The sequence below is a fragment of the Lissotriton helveticus genome, chromosome 8 (assembly GCF_964261635.1).
Source record: "Lissotriton helveticus chromosome 8, aLisHel1.1, whole genome shotgun sequence".
NCBI lineage: Eukaryota > Metazoa > Chordata > Amphibia > Caudata > Salamandridae > Lissotriton > Lissotriton helveticus.
This window is the reverse complement of record NC_136069.1, coordinates 459,629,258-459,650,383: the sequence shown is the minus strand read 5'-3', so window position 1 is coordinate 459,650,383 and position 21,126 is coordinate 459,629,258. Positions and strand designations below refer to the sequence as shown.

At 45.5% G+C, this 21,126-nt stretch overlaps 1 protein-coding gene across 1 annotated transcript in view; it reads left to right on the top strand.

Moving 5' to 3' along the window:
* Window positions 1-21,126, top strand: part of SUCLA2 (succinate-CoA ligase ADP-forming subunit beta) — a 498,521-nt gene that overhangs the window by 205,044 nt on the left and 272,351 nt on the right. The window contains exons 5-6 of the mRNA XM_078657329.1: window positions 12,166-12,294; window positions 20,582-20,720. Coding sequence (XP_078513455.1) covers window positions 12,166-12,294; window positions 20,582-20,720 — 268 coding nt within the window. The remainder of the gene's footprint in view (window positions 1-12,165; window positions 12,295-20,581; window positions 20,721-21,126) is intronic.

Here is a 21,126-nt window from a genome sequence, read left to right as displayed (position 1 = left end):
ACCTGCACAAACTCCCCCTACATGCATGGAGATTCAGTGGCGACAGTCAAGTCTCTGATCTACCTCCTGAAGTCTATGAGGCCATCCTGGAAGCTAGGTGTCCTTCTACTAAGGCTGCCAACACCTGCCTTTGAGATAAGTTTGTGGCTTGGTGTTCACCCCACCAGGTGGATCCTAGTTCTGCACTTCTGTCCGAGGGTTTGTTTGCTCTTCTTTGAGCCCAACAAGGCTTTGCCCATGGCACTGTTAAAGGTTACTTGTCACCTATCTCTGCTTTTCTGAGGCCGTTGGATCAACCCTCCCTGTTTGTCACCTGTTGTAACTCTTTTTTTTTTTAAGGCACGCAGCCCGTTTCAATCTACCCCCTTGTTATGCCTCAATAGGATTCTAATTTTGAGTTAAAACTGTTCTGTTGCATTGTAAATGCTTGTTTATGTTGGTTTGCAAACACCAAACTCATAGCTGCAGTTAAAACTAAATCCGTTAACAATAGATGTAAAAAAATAAAATGAGTGTGAAGTTGGTGAGAAATGGGTTTACAGCAGGGCTTTTTCTTTATTCGTAGCCAAGTCCTACACAACAGGTTGGTGCCAGATAGCGCACAGGCTGAAACTTGCAAGCCTCCCACGTGCCTGTTCCCTCACAGTGCTAGTCTGTCCCGAGCTGGTCCTGCCTGCAAAGCAAAAACGAACAATTAAGCCTTTAAAAGTGTAAGATAAAAACAGGAACAAAACACCCATAGGGCAGTTTGTAGAAAATGCACGTCGGGGTCTGTCCTCAGTGAACACTATCTCTGAGGAAAGAAAGACTTGATGGGCCTGGTAATCGTCCAAAACATGCGCAGCCGCGAAAGTGAAAGCGACCGCGCTATGTTAAATTAGTATCCACGACCAGCTGCCAGCCTGCACGCTCCCGAGACCCAAAGGCCATGGGAGTGAACGTTTAGAGGAAAGGCAGGACATGCACCCGTCTTTGGCCATTTGCATGTTTTCATTTTTGAAAGCCACACGCAAAGGCCAATGTACTGTGTGGGAGGAGTCCGACCCACACAGAGCAGTCTCTGGGAAATGTTGAGTGTTTACAAGAAGCCTTCCCATAGAGCAGCGCATGTGCGCTGCGCTAGGCTCGACCTAAAAAGGACTAGTCCCTCTTAGTTGGAAAACAACTGTAGTTGAAAGCTCTCCTGGAAAAGGCTAAACTGGATCCTCCGATAATTGGTCCATTTATCAGCAAACTCTTGAACATTGTATACACTTAGATCACAGAATTTATAGAAGCACATTGCATTTTAAGTATCTTTTAGGCAGGCTTCTGCCTGGATAGAAGCAGGAAACTCTTACTTTGCCATCTCCGACCTTTACCTAACTGTGGGTATGGACGGAGTCGGTTCATTGGTTTTAGAGACTTGCCCAGTTTTTTTTGGTAAATATTTGTTTGAGTTTGCTCATAACAAAAGCCTTTGTACATCAAGGCTCAGTTTCAACAATTGATAGACAATGTCGAATGAAATTCATCAATGCCAGGAGGCGCCATCAAAGATCCAGATACAAGAAGAACTGTAAACAAGTACAATATCATAGTGGGCTTTGCTTTGCAGCCATAGGTGGTTGACGTGTAGCTGCATCGCTTCGCTCTAACCCATATATTAATCCTGACGAATCAGAGTTGAAGGGGGGAGGGCCCATCTGATCCTTGAGGCTTACTGCGGACCTCTGCCCTGTTCCGCCTGGCGTTTGGAGCAGGGAGCCCTCCTGCGCTGTTTGAGGGCTTTGGCCTGGAGGTCGTGTGGCAGACAGGAGTTGAATGGGACCCTGATGCCGGGGGCGACTTGGAAAAGCTGCCAAGGAACACTGCAGTGAGACAGCGTAAATCACGCAGAGACCTGTGATATCGTGGTGAACTAGTGAGTGGGGGGCGAGTCAGTGGTATCCGGGAGCGGAGCGCTCCTTTCGAGACATCCACGCAGACCAGCAGGTGAAGCGGTGCTTGGCAGCGGAGGCCAACTTCCCACCCCTCTTTCCAGACTCTCTGGGCGGACCAGGGGTGACGCTGTGGCCTCAAGGCGAGGAGGAGACTTTACCCCTGCTTCGGTCCCTGATGACATCCGACTACGTGGTACGTTTATACTGACCTATTTGCCTGGGGCAGGGCTGCATATGGAGCCCTGATGAAACTGTTACGTGTCCTACTTGGTGGGGGGATGACTGATGCTGCAGTGCGCTGTTGGAGGGTCTGCCTTGCTTACATTCTTGCTATGAATGTTTTACTTATGAACTAGGTTGACGTTGTGTGCCTCTCTATGGGTCTGAGGAATCTGAAGACAAATGGGGAGGTATTTATGAATTGCAAATTCAGAATGAACATACTACAACAAGGGGAGCAGTATGAATTTCTGTGAGAAATTGGGTTGTTGGTTGACGGAGGTGTGAATCCTGGCCAAGCAACAGCGACGATCCCTTGCAGGGTGAACCACGAAAAGTCACTAGCTTAACCTGTGCTTAACCCTGGGTAGCTTGGCACAAAAAGCAGGCTTAACTTAGAGGCAATGTGTGAAGTATTTAAGCAGCACACAAACAGAACTAAAGTGAAAACACAACCCAAGATGAATCTCAAACCAATTTAGAAAGTAAATTTTAATAAATTATTTGACACCAACACAACAAAAATCCTATCAGTAGAACCAGTTATTACATTTTAAGATTTTTAGTAAAAAGGAGCACCTAAAAGACCAAAGAGCTAACCGCGGATATCTAGTCACGCAAGACTGGTCAAAGTTGAAAAATACGGCCAACCACGATGGAGCACAGCTTGGCTACAAGAAGTGGATTGGGTCCGATCGGTGCTTACCTTCCAACTTGGAAGAAATACTGGGAAAGAATGTCTAAGAAATTAAAGTTAAGCGGGGCACGGCTGCAGGTGGTGTCCGAAGAGGAAGCGTTGTTATCTGAAGGCCTTGGGGCGAAGTCGAAGTGAAGATTTCTACATTCGGACTTGGGGCCTCGTTGCGATTTTGGCGGTGTGGGAGCGGGCTGCCATGCCAGCGCCCTTCTTCCACACCGCCAAAGTCGACCGCCACCCACCCAATTAAGAGTCATTTCGTGGTCTGGTGGGTGGCGCAGTGGTCCTGTGGCGGTGCAGTTCAAAGGCTCAATGTGAGCCTTTGAACTGCAGCCCTGAAGGAGTGCCAAAGCATGTTCCTGCACTGCATGGACTTTACAGTCTGTGCCGTGCAGGAACTAAGGTGCATGCACACAGGGGGGCACACCATGTGCCCCCTGCATGTATCCCCAGGGTCTGAGCCTCTCAGCCATAATTTTCATGGTGTGAGACTGCTGGCGGTGAGGAAACTCGTAATATGCTTGGCTGTGGCGCAGCGATGCAGCCAAGTTTATTGCAGCCTCAGACCACCGTGCTACTGCCACGGACCGGTGGGACCACTGGTGCAGCAGTCCCTGACTGCCACCATGAGTTTGGCGGTCAGATTGAAGTCTAAAATCTCCAGTGGGATGATGCAGAGGGCTGTAGCCGAAGACAGTTCCATGATGCCGGGTACCCCTTTGGCGAAGGACCGCTGACAAGTATTTGCTGCTGCAGAGAAGGACATGGAGGGAGAAGCCGCAAGGTCAATCCGACCAGCGATGCACCTTGGGTGGATAGGCAAGTAGGTTGCCCCTGGTCGCCTCCTTGTTCTCAGAGCAGTTTTGGGCTAACATTTTTTTGGCCATCTGGACACCTTTAGCACCACAACCAAGGGTTCAGGAGTGGCGTGAAACCTCTTGGGGGAATCAGGACGCCCTTGGGGTGGGTCCAGGTGCCGGTTCAAGATGGTGGGAGCCTTTTGTGTTCCTGTGGCTCTGAACAGGAGGCTAGTAAACTAAACCTTGGTAGTACTGGGTTCGGGTAAAGTTGCAGGGTTCAACAGCAGGGCTGGCCTCTGATGGTTGAAGGTAGACTCCAGACAGCAAAGCAGGCTTGCAGAGTGCGCAGCAGGTCATAGCAGCTGGCAGCCCTCTGAGAGTCCATACGCAAGTCCAGGAATGAACTGAAGAGTAGGTCTAATGATCCTATTTTTCTACCCGGGTGCCCGTCTTGTGGAAGGTGGTAAAAACTTCTAGAAAGGTACTTTGAACTACATGAAAGTTCCTGACAACCCCTGCCCTTGCTCCGAGCTGTTTGCAGTGACAATGTGAGGTTGCTAGACTCGTTGTGTGAAGGGAGAGTACACCCTATTCCTGTGCAAATGTGGCTGTACTCAGATATGCCTCCCATCCTGCCAGCAGATGGCCCATTGTGCCACACCTAATCCCTCTATTTCTTGACGGTCTGGGATAAATACACAAAGTGCATCAGCTGTACCCAGTCATGTGACCCAGGACAGGCTGCAGGCGCTAAGGGCACGAAAATGCCAACTTTCTAAAAGGGGCATTTTTCAAATTCTACTGAAAAATCAGATTTTACCATTAAAGAGGATTCATCATTATCTCATAGATAACAAACATGATATAGCTACTTGCGCCCATTCAGAAATTACAGCTTATTACATGTAATAAGGAATCCCCAATGTTATCCTATGGGGGGGTAGACCTCACAGTAGTGAAGAACGAGTTTAGGAGTTTTTCACTACTAGGACATGTAAAACTTAAATGTCATGTCCTGCCAGCCCTTTAAGTATGCAGCACCCTGCCCTATCGACAAGCTAGGGCCTACCTTAGGGGTGACTTTTATGTAATAAAAGGGGAACTTAAGGCTTGGCAAGGGTGTTTAATTGCCAAGTCAACATGGCAGTTTAAACTGCATTCAGGCTGCAGTGACAAGCATTGGACATGCTTTAAAGTACTACTTAAGTGGGTGGCAAAATCAAAAGTACAAGTCCACTATTAGCATTTAATAATTTTCAGGCCCTGGGTTTATGGTATACCACTCTACAGGGACTTGGCAGTAAAGTAAATATGCCAATTAGAGGTACGCCAATTTAACCATGATTGGGGGAATGATCACAAACACTTTAGCATTGGTTAGCAGTGGTAACGTTCACAGAGTCCTAAGGCCAACAAAAACGAATTTCAGCAAAAATTGGCAGTAAAAAGGCAAGGTTTGGGGGTGAACCTGCTGCGAGGGCCAGGTCCATCAATTATCTACTTCACTGTTGGTTAAGAGCCATTCGAAAATGGACTTCCATGGATATGTCGGCTTTTTAAAATTTTTTAAAGACCACTTTGCCTGCACAGAGTTCTAATGTGGAGATAGCCGATCATAGGCTTAAAGAATGGCTAACTACTGCCACTAACACTTATGCTCCTCTCACTCGCTTTTGCAATTCGCATGGCGTGGACGCACATAAATGGTTCACGCCGGAGCTAAAAAAATAAAAATTAGAAGTGAGGCAGCTAGAGAGAATCTGGCGAACTAATTATTGCCCCCAAGCAAGGATTGCATACTGTTCAACTAGGAAAGCCTATCAAAAAACACTACATAATCACAAGACTGATTACTTCTCTACAAAAATGATAAATGCGACTAACAAGTCGAAAGACATTTTCAGGATTGTGACTGAATTATGTAATGATGATAGAACCTCTCCCCCAGTAGTTCCTTCACAAATACTCTGTAACTCGTTGAATGATTTTTTTAGTGAAAAGATATTATTGATTAAGGACAATTTATCCAAACTTCCCGCTTGCGCCCCTTTGGATGATATTTTCTTTAATCCTTCAACACTACATTCCTTTCCTTTAATTGACAACAAAAATTTTTTAGATCTACTGATCAGAGTCAAATCAGGATCTCCTGAGGACGTCTGCCCCCCTCAAATAATGAGAGAAATTGGTCGGGCAATTCCGGACAGCATGATTCCACTGCTCAACAATTCTCTTACATCGGGGATAGTCCCTAACAGTTTCAAACAGGCCTTATTGATTCCCCTTACAAAAAAATCAGGTATTGATTCCTTAGACCTCTCCAACTATCGGCCAATATCACTTCTGCCCTATTTATCTAAGATCTTGGAGGCTCACGTCACCAATAGCCTTTCAAATTTTGTGGAAGACTCTGGTTATTTACAACCTAACCAGGCAGGCTTTCGGCCTGGTCATTCCACCGAGGCAGTAATACTGGCCGTTCAGAATACCCTAAGGTCTAATGCCGATAAGGACTTACACCAGGCCTTGGTGCTTTTGGATCTGTCTGCAGCATTCGACACGGTTGACTATACCATTCTGGTCAACCGTGTCGAACAGGCCGGTCTTCGAGACTCGGCCTTGGCCTGGCTTAAGTCTTTTATATCAGAACGTACCCAGTCTGTTCGGCTGGGATCTTTCACAGCCCCTAAAAATAGTTCCCTCTGTGGGGTTCCTCAAGGATCTTCCTTGTCCCCTTTATTATTTAATTTATATATGCGGCCTCTTTTGTGCTCTCTTTAAGAGAGCATAAAGTTACTGTATATAATTATGCCGACGACCTGCAGTTGGTTTTTGTATTGAATTCAACCAATGCGGCCGAGAATTTTCAGGCAACCATGTCCCTTATTCAAAGGTGGATGTCTTTAAACCATCTTAAATTAAATCCGGGGAAAACTGAACTGATCTTGCCTGGGAAGAGCGAGATCAGTTGGAGCCCACGTTTCTGGCCTTCCGACATGGGTTCTCCTCCAAAAAAATCCCAAACAGTAAAGAGCTTGGGAGTGACCATTAATGAGGACCTTACCTTGAAATCTCAAATTGGAACTGTGGTTTCTTCTGGTTTTTTTCAATTGAGGAAGATCAGAAAAATTGCACATTTCCTCACTGATTCGGCTTTAATTCAGGTGGTCAGTGCTCTAGTTCTTTCCCATATTGATTTCTCAAACAGTCTTTATCTGGGTTCACCAATTGGTCAACTTAGAAGACTGCAATACCTGCAGAATCAAGCTGCCAGACTGATCTGCAAGGTACCTAAATGGGAATCAATTAGATCAGGATTAGAGAACTTGCACTGGCGGCCTGTGGTACAGAGAGCCACATTTAAGGTGGGTTGCATTATTTTCAAGGCCTTGGAGGGCAAGGGCCCAATGTTTATTAGACAACTGATAGGGAGATATAGTCCCTCACGAAGTTTGAGATCAGCTCATAAAGATCTACTTGAGGTCCCCCGATTCAAGAAGAAACGACAGGGAGGTAGCTGTTTTCATTTTTTAGCTGCTTCCTTGTGGAATTCCCTCCCTTTGACTTTGCGACAGAGTAGGGACCTTCTTGCCTTTAGAAAGGCATTTAAGACTTTTCTTTTTACACAGGCCTATTTGAAATAGCGACTCTTTTTGGTATTCCTTTGTTATGTTTTTATTCTCTCTTCAGCGCCAAGAAGCTTTTGGGCGTATGTGCGCTTTATACATTTTAAAATAACAAAATAATTTTAAAATAATAATGTACGGATTGAGTACTGATAAATAATTATAAGTCCTTTCCAAAGAGCCTTACGTTTAGTTTTACAGGCCAGAATGCTCACTCGGCAGCCCCGAACTTACCCAGTTTTGCAATGAGAGGAGGTGGGGTGTCAACAGCAGCCCTGAAGTAGCCCTCCTGCATCTAGTTTGGATTCTTTATCTGTGCTTTGTCACTTCCCCTGCCTACCACCCCCCCCCAGCTTTCAGTGTGTGGTCAAAGTGTGTCTGCTAGATCTGAATCACAACCCTGCTTCTTTGTATGATGCCCCCAACAAAGCATTCTATAAAAGGGGACAGTTGCCATGCACAGCACAAAGAATGAAAAAAGTTGACCTGGAGAGCCTCTTCAGATGAAGTCATATAAAGCCACATACTTCGTTGACTGATACTTTCACTGTTGAATGACACTCAAGGGGGATTTTGCAAAATGTGACTGATACATCAGACCATTCAATGGCTGAAGAGGGTTGACCTAAGTCCAATTCTGTAGCTGTTCTGTAATTTTTTTTAATGCTCAATTGTTATGTTTACAAGGGTCTTCTACCCTTGAAATAAAATGAGTCATCTCATAGACAAATTGTTGCCAAACACTGTCCGTATTAGACTCCACATTTAAATTGGTAGACAAGACTATATAGTAACATCTTCATATATAGGCAAAAGAAAAGTTGTTACTCCACCCCTAACCATTATGAGTTCACTCAAAGGCAGTGGCTGAGTAAGCAGTGCCTAAAACTTTTAACTTGGTATCTGTAAACATATTGTGTTGGGAACTTGCACTGTTAACTTGGCCTTTTTTGGGTCTGCCATCTACTTTAATGGGTTTAAACTCTGCCTTCAAAAATATAATTTTCTCTATATAGGTATAGATGGTGATGACCCAGTGCTAAATCTTTTTTAAAATATGCATCATGACTTTATGGCATTGGTAAGGGTTGGAGTTTAAGGCAAATGTACAGGTTGTTTTTCAGCTCTCTGAATTAGTGGTTCTGAGGTGCTTGTTGGTCTGGTTTCCTTTTAGTTTGCACTCTATAGGGCAACCTGCAGCAATCATAGCAGGATTCCTTGCGAGTAGGAAAGACACTTCCGTCCTGGACCGGTCTTCTAAAATTTACGAGTTTAACATATTGTCCAGTCAACTGCAAAACCTCAGCACTAAGGATATGTGGTTAATTATAGTGGCCTTCAGTGTCTTGACTTATGTATTTGGTAGGGGATTGGGTTTCGAATGCAAACTTGATGGTGACCTACTGTTGTCAAACTGGCAAACTACAGAGTTACAAGCTACTAAATCAGTCTTTATGCTTGACCAACTGTGTGGAGGGATCTCTGCGGATCCCAATCTTAGGATTTCTGGAGCAAAAACTGTCTTAAACTGGCAAGCTGGCATGTCGGTCTGCTCCAATTAGAGGAGAAGACGTTTACCAGGAAAATCTTGAGGTGTCTTAATCACATTCAGCTATGCTCCTATCAGATATGCTTTCTCCCTTACGTCACTAAATGTATTAATGTTGCCCTGTTTCATATCTGCCAACTCATTCGATGCCACAGTGTGACACATGATATCTGCTCCCGTCATCCGGCGAGGAGCCGATATCACACTGTGGCAGGGAAAACGAGCTGGAAACCACTGTAAATAGTGGTTTTCTAGCTAATTTTCGAGAGGCTGTGAAATACCTCTGTCCATCAAGGGGTGTGAAAACACCCCAGGACATCCGCACCAGCCCCAGCAAGCTTTTATTTTTAGGTCTCGCCTGTGCCAGCGCATGCGCTGCTCTTGCGAGACATTTAGTAGCTGCTGTGAAAGTGCTACCTTGCCGGCCACCAGCTTGCTATTACGCGCACAAGGGCGCGCAACGTGCACGCAGGTGCGCGCACCACTCGCGTTTTTTTATTTTTTTATTTCATGATCGCGCCCAATACTTGCACTTTGTCCTGCGTGCTGAGCACAGAGCGCGTCATCGCGATCACTTTTGCTTTCACAGTGATCGGGATCGCGATCACTTTCGCTGCTTCGCGGCGTTACACCTCCCTCCCCCACTTGGGATCAGGTTACTGCGGCCGTGTTATTAAACACAGCGCTTTTTGGTATGTATGCGTTTCCTCTAACAATTGACTCTCAAATTTCTATTGTTTTGTTATTATATTCCAATACTGATGTGTCGCGCTGTTCGAAATGGAATGCGGAAAAATCAAACACGAGCTACATTTGGAGCTCTGTTCCTTGCTAATACCGCAATGCAAAGTTTTCTTTTTAACCACATCAATGCTACAGCAATTCATCCTTGATGCTGAACATCTTGAAATCCCATTGTTCATGACGAGCTCAGCTCTTTATGAGCACACAAGCAGTGTACTGCATGACGAGCTGAGCTCGTCATGAGCATAAAAGGGGTTAAGTGATGAACGGCGAGTGTAATCCTCCTGATATGGGTTTGCAACAAACGAGACTGCAGAAAGTGATACAAACTTTCTTCTCCCAAGCTGTCTGAGGAGCGCGTCGTAACGATGGTAACTACTGGGCGACTCCTGTGCTCGCACCACAAACCTCTTGAAAACAGGGAGGAGAGAACAGTCGAGGACCAGCACCTTGTCTGGGCCTGCAACCACTCAGTTTTTGTAGATTTTCTCCTTAAACCAAAGCGTACACACACATTTCTGCAGGATTTGCACAGTGTGAAGTGCAATACACCAAGTCTTCGGAATTTATAAATCCTCTCCTTCAGGTTCTTAAAAAAAAGTCAGTTGAACTCCACCCCTGGCGTGTACTTGCGCTCATCACTGTGCGTTTAAATACACCTCCCCAGAACGTAAATGACCATGCGCCCTTCAGTGGCCAAAATAAAGCTTTGGTGTTGAATTGCTGTACCGTTAACATGTATAACCAGAAAAAAGGAGAGCACACAATCGTTTTGAAGCATGCCAGGTCTTCTTTTACATTGTAAACTGAAGACACCACATCATAATGCGCTGCCCGTAACAAGTTTTAAATGTCGAAATATTTTAAATGAAGGCACACCGAACACTCCATAAACCACAAAAAAATACATTACCAATTGTTTTTTTCACCAAAATACCCATAAAGCATTTTATTTCATGAACGTTCTTCACATCAAATACGAAAATTGAACACTTTAAAATGGCTGTAAGCATACCGTGTAGCGGATGCAACCCGGCAGGGCCAGCTACTGCCACCAATTTACATGGCTTACAGCATGTTCCATTTCCATGCTACAGCGGGAGAGGTGCTGGTTAGCAGCCACTAACCAGGGAGCTCTTTCCATTTATGCTCGGTCATTAGGACAAGCTTGCAGATATGATGCTGTGGGTGGTTCGTAGAGGAGTGGCTAGTCCATGTGCCCTGAAGCAGCGTTTGTTACCGCTCTACAAGGATACAAGGGGTAGCAGCAGACCAACCTGTGTCCTACCAGCAGGATATCCCACAGGCATTCAGGTTTACAACAGCCTGACCAGGACTAAAGAGCCCATCGCCGAGGAGTGGCCACCTGGTTAGATTTTAATATTATGTTTTAATTACACTGATAAGATGACGAACTGTCCAGCTCATGACACATTTTTATTATGTTGGTTGCATATATGTATTCACATTTTATAAATCTGCGGGGAGAGGATGTGGTCTCATGGCTAGAGTGCTGACCTTGGGTTGGGAAATCAACGTTCGAGCCCAGGGTCGACCGCACAACATGTGATTCTGTGAAAATCACTTAATCTCCCTGTGCCTACCAAAACAAGCATTGGCATAGCCTATAGGTCTCGTCTTTGGGACCTTATAAGTATTTAGGTATGCAGCACAATATCCTTGTTGCAACAATATTAACTGTTGCATAGTTAAACACTTATAAGGTCCCAAATGTGAGACCTATTGGCTACGCCAATGCTTGTTATTTTTTTGGGGTGGGGGTTCAAAATTGCCTCTTGGGTACTTCTCGGTGAAAGGCCCCGCCCCCTTCAAGGCCCCGCCCCTTCCTCACATTGTGAGATTGTTCTTCAAGTTGGCAGGTATGGTGGTGTTACTGACTGTGTCTGCTTGAAAAACCCTACCCGAAGCCCTCCTTCAGAATATGTATGCGCCTTGGATCACACACACAGAAAAAGCCCTAATTTGTTTATTTTTTTTACAACCTTTACTATTGTTAAAACTGATAAGAAGAGGTTTATGGTACTTAAAAGTTGTGCAAGAACATCAACTGAACTTTTAAACCTCTCTGATAAAGCTGATCTTGCGGTGCAGTGCATTCGTAGCTTTCTTGAAGAGGGGCTTGCTCCACATGAATGTATTCATTGTGCCTATGCATAAAAACCAAGTTAACCTGCTATGCACCTTTTGGCTAATTTGCACCTTGGTATTGCAAAACTAGAAGTAGATATATGAAGCCCATTTTTGTAACTGTGACCTTCAGAAGACGTAGACCGCTTTCAATTCCATGTTTTTCTTGGATTTAGTGGATATATGTGTTGCTGCTGCCTATTTTTCAATTCAAGTTCCACCGATGATGAAAATGGGAGAGTGACGCAATGAAAGCCATTAGTTTTTAATTTAACAAAGGGTGTGAAATGATGACCCTTCGTTCACTTTTGAGGTGTAACGTTTGTTTTTTTATATTTATAATTCTGATGATTTTATGCACAATTTAGAATCTGGATTTGATTGAAAAATTTATTTGTACTTGTTGATGAAATCACTTCAGTGCATCTTGTATTTTGAACATCCTATTTTCTTGTTCCAGGGACCTGTACTCATAGGCAGCTCCCAGGGTGGCGTAAATATTGAAGATGTTGCAGCAGAGAATCCTGAAGCCATAGTTAAGGAGCCCATTGACATTGTTGAAGGAATCAAAAAGGAGCAGGCACTTCGGGTACGTTATCACCTTTTGCTCCAACTAGCCAAGCATAATTCTCCATTAAATCTTGTGTACATTTTACCCCAAACAAGGTCTCCACTGATCCATACCTAATCCCTACTATACCTCTTGTGCCTATTTCATGAAAACACCTTGCTTCTACAGGTTGCATGAGGTAGTACTGCCTGCATATGAATGTACGCCCACATCTTCTTACAAAAACCCTTAATGGTTTTTATACTGTGTACAGGCAATCTCACTCACCAATCTTAGAGGAAGGACACTACTTTCCGCCACCACATATGATCTTTTGATGACAGAAGTGGGCATCCTTAAGCGATTCCTTGTATTTTTTTTAAGGTCTGCAGCTTTTTGCCCTAATAAAAAGTCGTAGAGCCAGGTCTTGAGGGTCTTCCTGAAGATGTGCAGGGTCGGGTTGCATCTGATGTCGATCAGGAGCTTGTTCCAGGTCTTGGCCATGATGTAGGAGAAGGTTATGCCACCTGTTCTTGCTCTGCGGATGCACTGGGGTTCGGCTAAGGCGAGTTTGGTGATCGGAGGTTCCTCTTGGGTACTTGGAAAGATATTCTGTCATTGAGACATTGGAGTCCGGTGTTGTGGAGGCGTTTTTAGGCGTTGGTGAGCATCTTGAAAGTTACTCTCTTCTCAATGGGGAGCCAGTAGAAGTTACGCAGGTATTGGGTGATGTGTTCGTGTCGAGGGGTGCCGAGGACGAGTCTGGCTGCAGTTTTCTATATGGTCTGGAGTTTGCGGAGCAGAGACTTGTTGAGTCCGGCGTAGAGGTCGTTTCCGTAGTTCAGTCTGCTGGTAATGAGTGTGTGGGTGACAGTCTTCCTTGATTCGAGGGGGGATCCATTTGAAGGTCTTTCGGAGTATATGGAGGGTGTTGAAGCAGGAGGAAGTGGTCCGTGGGGGTGAGGTGGCTGCTGAGGGCAGTGGGCCCCTAGGTTTTGTCCTATGCAGAGGGGGAGGGTCCTAGGACGAGGACCTCTGTCTTTTCCGAGTTGAGCTTCAGGCAGCTGCTGCTCATCCAGGATGCAGCGTCCTTCATTCCTTCGTGGAAGTGAGTCCGGTGGTGATGGGGTCCTTGGTGAGGAAGAGGATGAGCTTGGTGTCATCGACGTAGGATACTATGCTGAGTCCGTGCTGTCAGACGATGGTGGCGAGGGGGGCTATGTAGATGTTGAAGAGCGTGGGGCTGAGCGACAATCCTTGGGGTACTCTGCAGTTGATATCCGTGGGTCGGCGAGGAAGGGTGGTAGTCTGATTCTTTGGGTTCTGCCAGTGAGGAAGGAGCGGAGCCAGTCGAGGGCGGTTCCCTATATGCCGGCGTCATGGAGTCTGGTGGTGAGTGTGCCGTGGGAGATGGTGTTGAAGGCTGCAGAGAGGTCGACTAGGATCAGGGCTGTGGTTTGTCCTTGGTCGAGGATGGTGCGGATGTCGTCTGTGGCGGGGAGTAGAGCGGTCTCCGTGCTTTGGTTGCTGCGGAATCTGGATTGGGAGAGGTCGAGGATGTAGTTTTCTTCGATGAATTTTGTTAGTTGGACGTTGACAGTCTTCTCTGTGACTTTGACTGCGAAGGGGAGGAGGGAGATGGGTCGGTAGTTCTTGAGGTCCGTGGGATCTGCTGAGGGCTTCTTTAGTAAGGCTCTAACTTCTGCACGTTTCCAGTCATAGGGAAAGATGCCGGTTTTGAAGGTGGCATTGATGGTGCGTCGTAGTTCTGAAGCGATGTGGAAGAAGTGGGGGGGCAGGGGTCCGTGGGGGCTTCTGAGTGGATGCCTTTCATGGTTGATGCAGTGCATTCGGTGGTGACTCGGGTCCAGCAGGAGATGGTGGGCTGGCTGGTGTTGCTGGAGGAGTGAGAGGTGTCCGAGTCCGGTGTCTGGTTGTTGAAGTTGTCGTAGAGGCCCTTGATTTTCAGATGGAAGTAGGAGCCAAGCTTGTTGCAGAGGTCCTGGGAGGGGGTGATGTCCGTGGTTTTGCTGAGGGGGTTTGGTGAGTTCCTGCATGACGCTGAAGAGTTCCTTGGAGTTGGTGTGAGCTTCCTTCTCCAACTCTTTATATTTTCTTTTAAAGTAAATGAAAGGGAATGGCAGGGCAATGTAGCTGTGTAGCTATGCTAGAGTGAAAAGGGACACTATGTCTTTATGGATTCGTAAACCTCCAGTGTCCCATCATGCCCTGTTGATGGTAGATATCTTGGGTCTTTTTTCTGGCTCCTGATGACAGGATCTTGGAGCACTGAGCTCTGTGTTTTATGTCCCACACAAACCCTTTCATAACCTTCTGAAAAATAGTTAACTCTACATCCTTAAGGATTGAGAGTATTTTTCTTTTTTTTTCCCACATAAAGAATGTTTTTTATCCTGGAATATGAAATCTACTTTTGTGACTTGGCCAATATAAATTGCCCAAACAGAACCCCCCTCCCCGTCCCAGGACTGTGTCCTATGCCTGCTAGAATCTCAAAACCCATGAAGACGGCATTACTGCAGCTCCCTCTCCTGGCGCTCTTTGAGAGATTATAAGAAGATTCACCTTTATGGCCAGGAAGAAAGGTCAGAGCAGCAGAAATCGTTTCATGGAGGAAGATCTGAGGGTGCGCTGCCGCCTCTGCCGGTGCTCCTGTCTCACTCTTTGAGGACTCTCAGGGCGAGATCCAATTGAGGAAGACATGGTGAGGAGCGAAGTCCCCATTCGACATCAAGGACATTAACATCCAAGAGTTACTGTCCCTACATGCAATTTATTGAGGGCTGGGTTGACGTTGAAAAGGAAGTGAGACACTTGAAGCCTGGGGGGTTGAGAGAGAATCATTGATGTTGAGGCATTCATATGTTGCTGTGTAGAAGGCTCTGGGGTGGCGTAGGAAGATGAAGGCATGCAGACATCCTCTGGAATCAGACTCTCTTCATTGACCTTTGATGCCTCATCCTCCACCTCTTGCACCACTGCTCATTCCTTTGGTGCTGTTTACACCTAAGCCTCTACCTAGGATTCCTCAAGATCCACAACCGTCCCTGTGGGACTGTTCACAAGCATTCCAGGTCTCCATGTCATCATTTAAGACCTTGCCGAAGGTCTAGATTGAGATGTCATTGCCTCTCATATCGGTCAGAATTTGTGGCCAAGACATTGGCACTCACGAGGCATACTGGATTCCACATTCTGATGTTCTTCAAGGACTTCCTATTCTACCGGAGGCAGAGGGATCGGAAGATCTCGAAATAGTGACCGTAGAGGACCAGTCGGACTCTGATGACCAGATCACACCGGGGCAAACCGTGAGTACCAAAGCCCCTACCCTGCCTCCACCTCCACACAAGGCTCTGGTCAAAGCATCGCACAAAAGCATTAGCCGCGACCGAAATACCGCTTCAGAAGCCCCGCCTTCCGGCTCGGCTCCGAAGACCACACCCAAGCCTTCCGGTACCCCGGGACCGACCAAAGCCACTCAACCCCAAAAGGTAGTCGACCCCAGTAAAATCGTTGATCCGAAAAAGGCCGTCGACCCAAAAAAGGGAGTCGAGCCAAAAAAGGCCTACGAGCCAAAGAAAGCCTTCGAGTCAGAAAGGCCTCTCGAACATAGAAAGGTCGTCGAGCCGAAAAAAGCAGTTGACCCGAAGGTCGTCGAACCGAAGAAGGTCGTTGAACCGAAGGCCGTCGAACCGAAGAAGGTCGCCGAGCCGGGCTGTTGAACCGAAGAAGGTCGCCGAGCCGAAAAAAGCCGTCAAGCAAAAGAAAGCTGTCGAGCCGAAAAAGGTGGTCGACCCGGAAAAGGCCGTCGAACCGAAAAAAGGCGTCGAGCCGAAAAAGCCCATCGAACCGAAGAAGGCTTCACATCATAAAAACATCCAGCCTAAAGAGACACTCAACCCGAAAAAAGCCGTACAGCCGTTAGAACGAGAGAACGAGGTAGACGCTTGGACCCACAAGAACTCAGAGCATATCCGGTTCAAGTGAAGTGGGACAACAAAACCGGATATACTGCCTGATCACACTATACCTCGTTGTGAAAGATTTGTGGAACACAAAGATCGCATGTAGCTGATATAAAGAAGAGCACTAAGAAAACAAGGACCAACTAAACAGAAGGCTTTGTTTCACCCATGTACTTCATTCAGAGGTTAATCATAAAATAACCGGACTGAAAGAGAAGGGAGACAGGAATATCAACCTGAACTTCAGATATCATTTTAAAGGGTACTTCAATTAATAGAGAGTGAATACCCTCAATAAAACTGCACGGGAGCGGAATTCATCTTCCGGGTTGGGATAACATTCCGTCCTCTTTGTGGACAAAGACGAAAAGGATACTTAAAGCTGAAAATGATGACCCCCACGAATTATGCTGTCCTGAAGAAGGTGTTACTGTACCAATGATATAACACCGAAACGCGTCGACGCTTTGACAAATAAGAATCCAATTAAAGCCCAAAGAAATAGCAGATATACAAAAAGTTTGGATACTGTAATTTCTGTTATACAATAATATGAGGCAATTGGGTCGATAGAGCAGGTAGTAGGAACTTTTGAACCTACATATAGAAAGGGGTTTGAGTATGATTTATTGTGTATTGTAAAGTTACAGTGAATTTGTGATAAAGTGGTTGTGCTTCCATGCAAAAATTGTTTTTTTTTAAATTGTATGTTTTATGAAATACTGTGAATATTTTTTTTAATGTGATATATTGTGTATGTTTTTAATGCTTTCAGAAAGTTTTCTGAAATTTTAAATGGTATAAAAAAAGGATATAAATACTTCTTCTTTTATATATACAAAAAATAAAAAGAGTGGAAACGTCATAACTTAGTGTTGGTGTTGTATATACATATACATTTTTTTCCTTAAGATTCTTGGTATGCATGGGGTGTAGGAATAGAAAGAAAGGAATCGCCAATCCAGGGATTTTTATTTGACCTTAATTGTCGACAGTACCCTGTTCCCTAGAACACAGTGGGGTCTTCTCTCTTTTGGAAACGTGGTAATAATAACACCCGAGCCTCCACCGCCACCAAACAGTGACTTTCTCACACTCCCTCCAGACCACTTAACACCAGTCGGAGGAAGATTAACACAATTCCTACCAGTCTGGAATGCCATTACTACAGACAGGTGGGTGAGACAAATTATCCAGTATGGTTACTGCCTGGAACTCAAATCTGCTCCACCCAACATGCCACCCAAACACCGTCCAATGTCCAAAGAACACATCACGCTGTCACAACAGGAGGTGAAATCCATGATAGAAAAAGGTGCCATAGAGCCATCCCATTACAACATCAAGGGACAGGGGTATACTCTCTATACTTCCTCATTTCCAAAAAAGACGACTCCCTTAGACCAATATTGGACCTCAGACCTTAGAACCAATACATCCACTCAGATCGTTTCCATATGATCACTCTACAACAGGTACTCCCACCACTCCAGCAAGGCGACTTCCTCGCAACATTAGACCTCAAGGATGCATACTTTCACATACCCATACATCCAGCTCACAGGAAATACCTCAGGTTCACAATAGAAGGTCAGCACTATCAATTCAAAGTCCTCCCCTTCGGGGTAACCACAGCACCAAGGGTGTTAACAAAATGCCTAGCAGTAGTGGCAGCACACCTCAGAAGGCAACACATCCATGTGTTCCCCTACCTCGACGATTGGCTCATAAAAGCCAATTCGTACGTACAGTGTGCCAGCCATACCTCACAGACGATCCAGCTACTGCACAATCTAGGATTTTCAATAAATTACCCAAAATCACAGCTGCAACCCTCCCACAAACAGCAATATCTGGGAGCAACAATAGACACCTCCGTAGCAAAGGCATATCCACATCCAGCCAGGATAGCCAACATACAATCTCTCATTCAAAAATTTCAGCCACAACACTCCCTGCCAGCTCGAGTGTTCATGCAGCTTATAGGCATGATGGCCTCCTGCATATTCATCGTCCCTCATACTCGGCTTCAAATGGCCCCTTACAGGAATGCCTAGCACGCCAGTGGAACCAAGCTCAAGGACAACTAAAAGACCTAGTGCTGGTAGACAGTCGCACTTACCGCTCTCTGCAGTGGTGGAACCCACAAAACCTTTCCAAGGGGCGACTATTCCAAGAGCCGGTTCCACAGGTAGTATTAACAGCGGACGCATCACTGACAGGTTGGGGAGCCCATCTCCTTCAATATACAGTCCAAGGTCTCTGGACAATCAAACAAAAGACTCTACATATAAAACACTTAGAGTTACTGGCAATAGTCCTAGCAATGAGAGCTTTTCAGAAATACTTGTGCAACAAGATTGTGTTGATCCGGACGGACAACATGACAGCCATGTACTACATCCAGAAACAGGGGGGCACCCACTCTCTGCAACTATCTCACCTAGCACAGAGCATATGGAAGTGGGGGATTCCTCAAAACATTTATCTCCTGGCAGAACACCTCCCAGGGACAGACAACCAGATAGCAGACCTACTAAGCCGACACAGTCATCAAATACACGAATGGGAGATTCATCCTAAAGTTCTCCAACCATTCTTCCAAAAGTGGGGACATCCAGACATAGATCTGTTTGCCACAAACGAAAACTCAAAAGGCCCGTTCTTCGCCGCCAGGTTCCCACACCCCTTGTCACAAGGCAATGCGATATGGATGAACTCGTCAGGCAGATATGCGTACGCTTTTCACCAACCCCAATGATTCCATTAGTGGCAGGCAAGCTAAGGCAACAGTCACTCACAATGATCCTGGTTGCTCCCACATGGGCAAGACAGCCATGGTACACAACGCTCATAAAACTCTCAGTAGTTCCGCACCAAAGACTGCCTCTAGCCACAACTGCTAACTCAGAACCATGGAGAAATCAGGCACCCGGATTCCAATCAGATGAACCTAGCGATCTTGCTCCTGAAGTCTTAGAATTCGGATATCTTAAATTGCCTCCAGATTGTATGAACTTTATCAAAGAAGCAAGGCGTCCCACTACCAGAGCATATTACGCAGCTAAATGGAAAAGATTTGTTATTTACTGTAATAATCAAATCAATCCATTGGATGCCTCCATCCAAAATGTAATCTGTTACTTGCTATACCTTCAGAGATGTAACCTAGCATACTCGTCCATAAGGCTACACCTCGCTGCTACAGCAGCATATCTTCAAAACAGACAACACGTGTCCCTATTCAGAATCCCACCTATCAAAGCTTTTATGGAAGGACTTAAAAGAATTATCCCTCCAAAGCATCCACCTTCTCCAGTCTGGAACTTAAACATATAACTTACCAGGCTCATGGGACCTCCCTTCGAACCACTTCATTCATGTGAACTACAATTCTTAACATGGAAGGTGGCATTTTGAATTGCTATTACCTCCCTCAGGCGAGTGAGTGAGCTACAGACACTAACCATTCAGGAACCATTCATGCAAATTCACCACAATAAAGTAGTGCTGCGTACAAACCCTAAATTTAGCTGCATGGTTATCTTCTTTACATACATTTACATGGTCATCTCTTACTTTACTATACTCCATCTTTGCCATTGGCGAAAAACAATCTGAAGATGGAGAAGATGCCTATGCGCACTGTAGTCCAGGGGAGGAGTCACCTATCTCATGATACTTCGAAGATTCTTCCAAGACAACAAGGTGCAAACATCCGGACCCAACACTAGGCGGCGATCTATGCTAAGATATGAATGTCAGCAGCCCTACATGCCAAAAACAAATGCATACTGGTAAGTAGCATTTTCCCTTCAGCAGTTTGATCTCTATCACTAGTTTTAGCTGACATCTGCCCAAACAATAATGCCCCGCCCCCTTCATGCCTACAAACCTCCATGAGCCAGCCGCAATTTCTAATTTGTAAGTAATGGACGGTTTGGATACAGCCTGTAACCGCTACAAAAAGGCCTACTCCTTCAATCTCCTGGCCTGACTGGGTAGTTGTCTCTATAACTGGTGGATATCTACATCACGCTAGTTTTCACATACCCGTTTCTTGACAGTCGCATTTAATAGTCTCCAAGTTTGTTCTGGAAGATTCTGCGAGCAAAAGTTGATCATGAATAACACGTATAAACGGGTCCTTTTATAGTAATACATTTTTTCTAGGACGTACTGTAATATGAACGTATCTTTTCCCGGTATGTTTCTGTGGTAAGCATAGTATCTGACGCTGCTCAAGCATCATGAAATGTTAGTGCACTGCCCAAATAAATATTCTCTTAGGTATAATACACAATAAAGGATTCATGTTGGGCTGTTTTGCCTTCCAGCTGGCACAGAAAATGGGATTCGAGCCTTCCCTAGTGGACGAAGCGGCGGAGAGTATGATGAAGATCTATAACCTCTTCATGAAGTATGACGCCACCATGGTGGAAATCAACCCAATGGTGGAAGATTCCTCAGGGATCGGTAATGTTTTCCCTTTTTTCAGCTGCTGCTGAACTTGTATTGCAAGCTTGTGTTCTATTGGTGCAAGGATGGCTGTGTCACAATTGGTACAGGAAGAACCGTGAAGTGTTATGCAGCCAGCATCACAAATTAAGCTAATGCGCTCCAGCTGTGTGGTGGGGGGGGGAGGTGATCTGCCTGCATACTAATTATATTGTAAATGTCATTATTTATTCAGGAGCTGTTTGCATTGTTTTGCTGTTTAAAGGAAATAGCTGTTAAGTCGGCACCAAGCAGAGCTTGAAGCATAATCGCAGTAGTGCTCGTGTCTTTGTTTTGAGATGTTCCTGTCAATCACACATCACTGTGGCATGCTGTAGAGCTGTGCTGCTTCAGAAGGGGCTCTCAGCCTTGTTGACTGGTTTAG